Here is a 10,792-nt window from a genome sequence, read left to right as displayed (position 1 = left end):
ATTAATTTTGTTTTCTTCTTTTTTTTTAATTGCATTAACATTGGTTTATAACATTATATAAATTTCAGGTGTACATCATTATATTTTGATTTCTGTATAGATTACATCATGTTCACCACCTAAAGACTAATTACAATCCATCACCACACACATGTGCCTAATCATCCCTTTCACCCTCCTCCCTCCCTCCCTTCCCCTCTGGTAGCCACCAATCCAATCTCTGTCTCTATGTCTTTGTTTGTTGTTGTTTTTGTCTTCTATTTATGAGTGAGAGCATACGGTATTTGACTTTCTCCCTCTGACTTATTTCGCTTAGCATAATAACCCTCAAGGTCCATCCACGTTGGTCACAAATGGCTGGATTTCATCATTTCTTATGGCTGAGTAGTATTCCATTGCATATATATACCACATCTTCTTTATCCATTCATCTCTTGCTGGGCATCTAGGTTGCTTCCAAGTCTTGGCTATTGTGAATAACGCTCCAGTGAACATAGGGGTGCATGTGTCTTTATGCATTCGTGTTTTCATGTTCTTTGGATAAATACCCAGCAGTGGAAAAGCTGGATCGTATGGTAGTTCTATTCTTAATTTTTTGAGGAATCTCCATACTGTTTTCCATAGTGGCTGCCCCAGTTTGCATTCCCACTAGCAGTGTATGAGAGTTCCCTTCTTGCCACATTCTCTCCAACACTTGTTTAATTATAGCCATTCTGACAGGTGTGAGGTGATATCTCATTGTAGTTTTGATTTGCATTTCCCTGATAGTTAATGATGTTGAACATCTTTTCATGTGCCTGTTGGCCATCTGTATATCTTCTTTGGAGAAATGCCTATTCAGATCTTTTGCCCATTTTTTAATTGGGTTGTTAGTTTTTTTGTTGTTGAGATATATGAGTTCTTTATATATTTTGGATATTAACCCCTTATCAGATATATGGTTTGCAAATATCTTCTCCCAATTGTTAGCTTGTCTTTTCGTTTTGTTGATGGTTTCCTTTGCTGTGCAGAGCTTTTTAGTTTGATGTAGTCCCATTTGTTTATTTTTCCTATTGTTTCCCTTGCCTGGTCAGACATGGTACTTGAAAACATGTTGCTGAGTCCAATGTCGAAGAGCCTGCAGCCTGTGTTTTCTTCTAGAAATTTCATGGTTTCAGGTCTTACATTTAAGTCTTTAATGCATTTTCAGTTAATTTTTGTGTGCTATGTAAGATAATGGTCCACTTTCATTCTTTTGCATGTGGCTGTCCAGTTTTCCCGACACCATTTATTGAAGAGACTTTCCTTTCTCCATTGTATGTTCTTGGCTCCCTTGTTGAAAAGTAGCTGTCTACAGTAATTTTTTTCTTTCTTTTTTTTTTTTGTGAGGAAGATTAGCTCTGAGCTAACATCTGTTGCCAATCCTCCTCTTTTTGCTGAGGAAGACTGGCCCTCGGCTAACATCCGTGGCCATCTTCCTCCACTTTTTTTATATGGGACACTGCCACAGCATGGCTTGACAAGCAGTGCGTTGGTGTGCGCCCAAGATCCGAACCCTGAGCTGCCGAAGCGGAGCATGCACACTTAACTGCTATACCACGGGGCCGGCCCCCATAGTAATTTATTTTTATCGTATCCTTTCCCTATACGTGTTTCCATGGTTATAATCATAGAGTATATAACCTTTTTTTCTCTCTTTAGAAACTTAAAAAAAAATTTAGTATTTGATGCATATAAAAGAATATCTGTAGTGCATATATATAAATTACAAAGTGTGATAATAAATGAACATCCATGAACCCACCACCAAAATAAAAATTAAAACATTGCTAAGACAGCCACGTGTGTTCCTTCCCTCTCTCATTCCCTTGTTAACTCCTCAGGTAACCACTGTCCTGATTTTTAGGTCTACTAGTCCCTTTAAAAATTAAAAAAAAGAAAATTTCTATACATTATCTTTTGTTTTGCTCTTTATAAAAATGGTATAAACTGTATTTAATGTTCTGTGACTTGCTTTTTTTCGGTCACTTAGTGTGTTAATAAGATTCTTTCAGGTTGTTACATATGATTGCATTTAATTCATTTTCACTATTGTATTTCATTGTGTATAACAGAGATGATTTATCCATTTTCCTTTTGTACATTCGGGTTGTTTACAGTATCTTGGTATTGTGTACTGTGTCTCCTAATGCACATGTGTAAGAGTTTCTCCGAGATACTTCGGAGGGGAATTACTGGGCCTTAGGGTATGCACATGTTTATCTTTACAAGATAATGCCAGATTGTTCTGCAAACTGGCTGTCTCAGTTACACTCTCCCATCGGCATGTGTAAGAATTCCTTTTAATTCATATCCTTGCCAACACTTGTATTGTCAACCTTTTCATTTTTGGCCAATTACTGAGTGTAAAATGGTATTACATTTATGGCCTACATATGCTTTTTAAAAAAGACTTCTAAATTGAGGAAAGGCATAGAGTACGTATAATAAAGTACATGAAGTGTGTTAATTTTATGCATACACTTTTGGAATCCAGCTTCTTTTTGTAACCTTTTTTCATAATCTTTTTCCATCTTGCTTTGCATTTTTCATAACTATCCTATTTAATAACTATATAATCCATCAAGTTAGTTTACTTAACCGTTTCCTTATTTTTTAACATTTGAATTGCTTCCAGTTTTTCATTCCTATGAGTAATGCTTCTATGAATATCTTTGTGCACATAGTTTTTACTTTTTGAATTATTTTTATAGGATTGAACCCTATAAATGGTATTGTTTTGTCAAAACCATGAACATTTTTGTGACTCTCAATACAACTTTGCTAAATGTTGTCTATTAGAATTGTTATGTACATTTAAAACAATTATTTTTACATGTTTAAACAGTAAGTGTTATTGTGAGGAACCATTTGGGTTAGGAAATGAGATGCTGTGCATTATTGAGTAATTGGGGTTAACTTCCTGGGGTAAGCTGAAATTAAACAGTAAGTCTTTTAAGCTTGGGCTTATCGAATTATTTAAGACAAGCAGAAAGTTAAAGGAATGGTTTTCTATTTTGAATAGTGCTAAATGTGTAGGCTTTGAAGAAAAGCTGATCTTCTCAAGGATCTTTAATCCTAGCTGTTTGAATTACTCAGATTTACAGAGAGAGCTAAAGACCTACTTTTATTTGTGATAAGATTAAGAGGCTATTTTGTTTGAAATTTAAATTCCTTTCTCCTAATACTGTACTGGTGACAGGTGGTATCCTCTACCTTTGACTTGTAACTGAATTTTTATTCCTACGTTTTCTAGTGTCTGTAATCCAGTGGGACTTTAAATTTCTTTTTAATCTTAAGGTTTGAGATTAGAAGAATATCATGTACCTAATTTGATTGGGCCGAATATAAATTGTTTCCTTTATTTTTTACCCCAGAGTATGATATAATTTTCCTGTGTCTTCTACTTTACATGATGTCTCTTATATTAAACTTCTTTATTAACTGAGCAATCAGGAGTGCAGATTTTTGGTGGAGCTAAGATATGTAATTTAGAAATCTTGGGACAAGAATCTGGAGTCTGGATATTGCCGCTGTAAGCTGTCACACTGGCGAGTTATTTTTCTTGCTGTTCTTCTGTTGACTCAGTTACAGGAGGAAAATGGAGACAGCAAAAATAAGTATGCTATAAATTCGGTTGTAATTATTTATATTAATGATCCTTTGGGATTTTCAAAGTGCTTTCACATATATTCTCATTGGATCCTTACAACCTTATTTGTTGGTTTCTTCAACTGTTTAGTGAATGTTCATTGAGGAATGATGTGTCGTACTGTCTGCCAGATGCTAGGAACATTATGGAAAACAAGAAAGACAAGGTCATTGCCCTCATGGGGCTTGTATTTTATTTTTATTTTTTTATTTTTTTATTTTTTGTGAGGAAGATCAGCCCTGAGCTAACATCTGCCAATCCTCCTCTTTTTGCTGAGGAAGACTGGCCCTGGGCTAACATCCATGCCCATCTTCCTGTACTTTATGTAGGACGCCGCCACAGCATGGATTGACAAGCGGTGCATTGGTGCGCGCCTGGGATCGGAACCAGCAAACCCCGGGCTGCTGCAGTGGAGCGCGCGCACTTAACCGCTTGTGCCACCGGGCCGGCTCACATGGGGCTTGTATTTTAGTGAGAAGGTACAAACAAGAAAAAAAAGATAATTAGTTATGATGATGCGTAATGAGGTAGTGGTGGACAGGTGTGCTGTTGCCATTTTATAGGCAAGGAAACAGTAACTCTTAACTCTAGTTGTCTGAGACTCTTAGCCCTGGTTAACTCGTGATTCTGTGCTTTTCCCATTAACATGTAACTATTAAGGCATGTTAAAAAAGTAAGAGCTGTACGGTATGCCAGTAATGGTTTATTATTTTTGAATCTGTAAGTTAATATAGTGAACTTTAAAAAATACAGTTGTGTGTGTAAATGTATAGGAAAAAAAAGGCTAAAGTGGTATGGCGTTGATGTGTTAATAATATCACATACTCACTTCTAAGTGTTTTAGGTGCGTTGTTTGATTTAATCCTTACAACAACTCCTTAAGATAGGGTCTGTTATTAGTCCCATTTTACAGATAAGGAAAGTGAGACACAGAGACCCAGCAACTCAACCAAGCTAGTAAGTGGCAGAGTGGGGATTCAGACTCAGGGAGTCGGGTGTCAGAGTTGCTACTCTTAACTTTGACATTAACCTACCCAAATGGTCACAGTATTTATCTGTGGAGGTGAAATTATGGATGATATCAATTTTTGTCCATTTGTTTGTCTTTCTCTTCTAAATTTCCTACAGTGAATATGAAGTAATTTGTAACTTGTAATTTTAAGTGTAAAATTCACTTAAAAACAGAACAAACAGGCAGTAGTCATGGGTTGATAGACAGTAGTGCCAATCATGTACAGATAGAAAGTGAAGACAGTATTTATTGTGTTGTAAATTCTCCTAATTTATGTACTTAACACCAAAAAAAAGAAGAGCCTTTTATATGGTAAAGGCTGTATTTTTCTCTCTTTTTAAAAAGTAATACATATATTTTTGTGTGTGTGAGAGGAAGATTAGCCCTGAGCTAACATCTGATGCCAATCCTCCTCTTGTTGCTGAGGAGGATTGGCCCTGGGCTAACATCCGTGCCCATCTTCCTGTACTTTCTATGGGACGCCGCCACAGCATGGCTTGATGAGCAGTGTGTAGGTCTGTGCCCGGGATCCAAACCTGCAAACCCTGGGCCACTGAAGCGGAGCGCGTGAACTTAACCGCTATGCCACTGGGCTGGCCCCCGTAATACATATTTTTTTTATAGGCAGTAGAAAAAATATCAATAAAAAATGTGAATAAGTAGAAAAAAGTATCTGTCTTGGTCTTACTGTTTTAGAATCTATAATTTTTGCTAATCAACATATGAGAAACATTTCATTATATTATACATTATACTTTTTGTCAGCCTTATTGTGGTATCATTTACTTACAATAAAATTAATTTTCAGTGTACAATTCAGTGAGTTTTAACAATTGTATATAGTCTTGTAACCACAGCCACAATCAAGATTTAGAGCATTTCTATCATCCCAGAAGTTTCCTCTTGCCCCTATACAAACAGTCCCTTAGCCCAAATCCCTGTGTCCTGGCAGCCATTGGTCTGCTTTCCATCACAATAGTTTTGCCTTTTAAAAAAAAAATTTTTTTCTATAAACGAAATCATGCAGTACGTAGTCAGTTGTGTCTGGCTTTTTTCACTTAGCGTAATGCTTTTGAGACCTATCCGTGTTGCTGCGAGTATCAGCAGTGCATTTTTTTTTATTGCCGAGAAGTATTCCATTGTTTGAATATAACTTGATTTGTTTATCCATTCACCCACTTGATGGACATTGGGTACTTTCCAGTTTTTGGCTATTTTGAATAAAACTGCTGTGAACATTTACATTCAAGTCTCTGTGTGGACGTATGTTTTCATTTCTCTTAAGTAAATACCTAGGCGAGGAATTGCTGAATCATGTGGTAACTGTGTGCTTAACATTATAAGAAACTGTCTTTTCAAAATTATTTTGGCTGTTCTAGATGCTTTGCTTTTCCATATGAACTTTAGAATCAGTTTGTCAACTTATACAATAAAGCCTGCTGAAATTTTGATTGGGATTGTGTTGAATCTGTAGGTCAACTTTGGAGATTAAAAAATTTTGAATATGTTATATATTGATTTGGCGCAGAATCAAAGTAAAAAAGGACACTTGGAGAAAAGTCTCTCAATTACTTCTCAGTGTCTCTTCCTGGGAGCAACTAATATGACCGGCTTCCTGTGTATCTTCCAGAGAATGTATTTTTTTTTAAATATAAAAATAGCATAATAAAATTATAGAGAATCTGGAAAAAAGTATTAATCTTACCGATCTCCTAGCACCCATAGGTCTGTTTTTTGAGTATGGTATATTTCTCCATTATTTATTTAATTTCTCTCAGCAGTGTTTTGCAGTTTTGAGTACTGGTCTTATATATCTTTTGTTAAATTGATCCCTAGGCATTTCATATTTTTGGTGCTATTATAAATGATATTAGTTTTTAAAATTTCAATTTCCAATTCTTTGTTGACTGTACATAGAAATACAGTTGATTTTTGTACCTTGCACCCTACAACTTTGCTAGACACACTTATTAGATCTAGTTCCTTTTTTATAGATTCTTTAGAATTTTCTACATAGATAATCATGTTGTCTGTGAATAGAGTTTTACTTTTTCGTTTCGAATCTGTATGCCTTTCATCTCTTTTTCTTTCCCTTACTGCACTGACTGGGACTTTCAGTACAATGGAAGTGGTGAGAGCAGACATCATTTCCTTGTTTCCAATCTCAGGAGAAAAGCATTCGGTTATTCCGTATTCCATATTCCTGGGCAAATGACGGCCCAGGAGAATGCACACATAGATACACGCACACATAAAGTTTTATTGGGATACAGCCATGGTCATTCATTTACTTATTGTCTATGGATGCTTTTACCGTTTTCTTGATTTGCTCAAGATTTGTTAAGGATTTTCACATCTATACTCATGAGGGATGTTAGTTTGTAGTTTTCTTTTCTGGAAAAGAAAAGAATGCCTTTTTCTGGTTTTGGTAACTGGGCAACGGTAGCTTTGTAGAATGAATTGGAAAGTGTTCCCCCTTCTGTTTTCAGAAGAGTTTGTGTAGAATTGACATTATTTCTTCCTCTGTGTATTCTAGATATGAGTCCTTTGTTTGATGTAAGTATTGCAAATATTTTTTCCCAGTCTGTGGCTTTTTAAAATTGTCTTTTTCAAGTGCTATTTCAAAAGTTGTTTTCATACAAGTATGAAATCTTTCATTTCAAGTATACAGAGTTGTATAGATTCCCAGCTTTATTTTACGTTTAAAATAATTTTGAGCATTGCCTACCTGCCTACATGTTTGTTACTTTGGGATAAATTATTTTTCTGCTGGTAATACTGCCTACCAACATTTTCATTATTGGGTTAGGCAGTGGCTCATCTAACTCTTTTTTCATTTTCTTAATACTGTGTTTTGAAAAGCAGAAGTTTTTCATTTTGATGAGGTCAAATTTTTCTCTTATGGTTGGTGCTGTTTGTGTTTTATCAAAGAAATCTTTTTGCCTACCACAAGGTGGCGAAAATTTTCTCCTATGTCCTCTTTGAGAAGTTTTATAATTTTAGATCTCTTCCATTTTGAGTTACTGTTTGCGTGTTTTGTGAAGTGAGGGCTGAGATTTTTTTTCCCATATATATCTCTCTCTCTCCAGACTATTCTTTTCCTATTGAATTATCTTGGCATTTCTGTTTAGAATCAATTGACCGTTATGTGTGTATTTCTTTGTTCTCTGTTCTGTTCCATTGATTGATATTTAATTGTATGCCAAAGCTACCTTGTTTTGATTACTGTTGCTTTATGGTATGTCTTGAAATCAGGTGGTATAAATCCTCCAATGTTATTGTTCTTTTTCGAATTTATTTTGGCTATTCTAGGTCCTTTGTTTTTTCATATAAATTTTAAAATCAGCTAGTTTGTTTCTACCCTAAAGTCAGCTAGGATTTTGATTGGGGTTGCATTGAATCTACATATCTGGAGAATTGACATCTTAACAATATTGAGTCTTTGGATCCTTGAGTATGGTATATCTCTCCATTTAATTAGGTCTTCAGTTTCTCTCAGCAATGTTTTATAATTTGGGATGTACCAGTCTTACACTTATTTTGTTAGGTTTATGTCTAGGTATTTCCAGTTTTTGATGATAATGTAAATGATATCAATTTTTTAAAAATTTCAATGTCCAATTATTTATTGAAAGTATAAGCGATATATATAATTGACTCTTGTATGTTGACATGTTAGCCTCGTATCCTGTAATCTTGCTATACTTACTTATTATAAGAAGTTCCTTTAGATTCTTTTTTTTTTTTTTAATAATTTTATTTATTTATTTTTCCCCCAAAGCCCCAGTAGATAGTTGTATGTCATAGCTGCACATCCTTCCAGTTGCTGTATGTGGGACGCGGCCTCAGCGTGGCCGGAGAAGCGGTGCATCGGTGCGCGCCCGGGATCCGCGCCGGGGATCCAAACCCGGGCCGCCAGCAGCGGAGCGTGCGCACTTAACCGCTAAGCCATGAGGCCAGCCCTCCTTTAGATTCTTGAGGGTTTTCTACATAGATGATTATGTTGTCTGTGAATATGAGAGTTTTATTTTTTCCTTTGCAACCTATATGCCTTTTTGCACAGACTAGGATTTCTACTACAATGTTGAATAGAAGTGGTGAGAATGGATATCCTGGTCTTGTTCCTTATCTTAGGGAAAAAACATTCTTTCATCGTTAAATATGATGGTAGCTGTAGATAGTTTGTGTGATTTTTTTTTTTTTTTAATGGATCTGTCCACTTCATCTAAATTGTCAGTTTCTTGGCGTGAAGTTGTTCATAGGTTCCCTTATCTTTTTAATATTTGTAAGTTCTGTAGCAACATCCCACACTCCTTCCTGATAGTGGTGATTTTTGTTTCCTTTCTTTTTTCTTGATTAATATAGGTAGAAGTTTATCACTTTTCGGTCTTTTCAACTACCCAAGTTATTGAGGCCTGTATTATGGCATACTTGTTAAGAGTACTTGTGCACTTGAAAAGACTGTATTCTATGGTTGTTGGGTGTAGTGTTCTATAAATGTTTACTTGATTTTTCTCTATTGTTTATGTTTTCTAAATAACTGGTTTCTGCTCTTTATTATTTTCCTCCTTCTACTTAGGTTTCTTTTTCTTTTTCCAGCTTCTTAAGATGGAAGCTTTTGATCATTGATTTTTAGATCTTTATTCTTTTATATAAAATAAGCATTTAATGCTAAACATTTTCCTCTAAGTACTGTTTTAAGTGCATCCCATGAATTTTAATATACTGTTCTTTTTAAGGTCAAAATATTTTTCTATTTTTCTTGTGATTTCTTCTTTGACCCATGGATTATTTAGAAGTGTATTGTCTAATTTCCAAGTATTCAGGGTTTTCTGTTATCTTCTTGTTACTGATTTCTAATTTAACCCCATGGTGGTCATAGAATATACTCTTTGTGATTTTAGTTGTTTTAAATTTATAAATTCATGAAACTTTTGGGAACCTTAGGTTATTTGATTTTAAAATTAGAGAATTAATTGAACCTCTGAGTCAGTCTTCCTTCCTCTTTCAGGTGAGAGATCAAGCCCAGCGCAGTTCACGGGTTCTCCTGGATATTGAGGCTGGTGCTCCTGTTCTCCTTATCCCAGAAAGTTCCAGATCAAATAATCTGATTGTAGCAAATTTGGGGAAGTTGAAAGTCAAGAACAAGTTTCTCTTTGCCGGTTTTCCTGGGACCTTTTCCTTACAAGATAAGGTGAGCAGTCAGTCTCCATTCCCTTTTCAGTTCAACTAGTATTTGAACACCATATGAAAAATTCATATGTTGCCTTAAGATGATTCCTAACTGCTGTTATTTTTTTTAGTATATATGGTGTGAAGAATATTTTTTTGACATTTCAACTAACCTTTTAATAGAGATGGTATAAATTATAACCCTTACTTAGCTGTGTGTAGTACCTTATTTTAGCGAACAAACTGGAGAACCAACCTTCCGTCTTTATAATGCTTTTCCTCACAGGCTGACCTTATTGTAGTCAACTTTTACACTATATGGCTTTTTTCGAGGTTGGCCCAAGGTTTATCTGAAGCCGTTTAAAAGTATCTTAATAATAAAATCTTATACAGTATTTGCTTTACAATTTAAAACTACTTTTTTTTTTAAATTTTATTTATTTATTTTTTTTCCCCCCAAAGCCCCAGTAGATAGTTGTATGTCATAGCTGCATATCCTTCTAGTTGCTGTATGTGGGACGCAGCCTCAGCATGGCCAGAAAAGCAGTGCGTTGGTACGCGCCCGGGATCCGAACCCGGGCCGCCAGCAGTGGAGTGTGCACACTTAACCACTAAGCCACGGGGCTGGCCTAACAATTTAAAACTACTTTAGCACTTATTTCTTACAATAATGTTTGGAGGTAATTGGGATGATGATTGTTGTTATTTTCATTTTACATTTGGAAAAACTAGGACTTGAGAATAAATGATAAAAATGGGAACACCTAATAAATTACAGACTGCGCACTGAGAGGACCATAGAGATGGTCTAATGAGCCCCTCCCATCCTTTTTTGCAGTTGAGGAGACTGAGTAACATTGCTGGACCTAGAGATGGTCTTGTTCTTGGAGTGTATTTTAGTGAAACCTTGCTGGTTTCCACGGCAGCTTTTTATTCTA

At 35.5% G+C, this 10,792-nt stretch overlaps 1 protein-coding gene across 9 annotated transcripts in view; it reads left to right on the top strand.

Annotated features, from left to right (window-relative positions):
* Nucleotides 1–10,792, top strand: part of VPS13D (vacuolar protein sorting 13 homolog D) — a 255,871-nt gene that overhangs the window by 51,443 nt on the left and 193,636 nt on the right. For all 9 annotated transcript variants that reach the window (XM_087446782.1, XM_087446786.1, XM_087446783.1 and 6 more), the window contains one exon: nt 9,694–9,876. In XM_087446782.1, coding sequence (XP_087302908.1) covers nt 9,694–9,876 — 183 coding nt within the window. The remainder of the gene's footprint in view (nt 1–9,693; nt 9,877–10,792) is intronic.

Source organism: Ceratotherium simum, chromosome 22 (assembly GCF_057802395.1).
Source record: "Ceratotherium simum simum isolate JZ-2026a chromosome 22, ASM5780239v1, whole genome shotgun sequence".
Classification (NCBI taxonomy): domain Eukaryota; kingdom Metazoa; phylum Chordata; class Mammalia; order Perissodactyla; family Rhinocerotidae; genus Ceratotherium; species Ceratotherium simum.
This window is presented reverse-complemented; position numbering and strand designations above follow the sequence as displayed.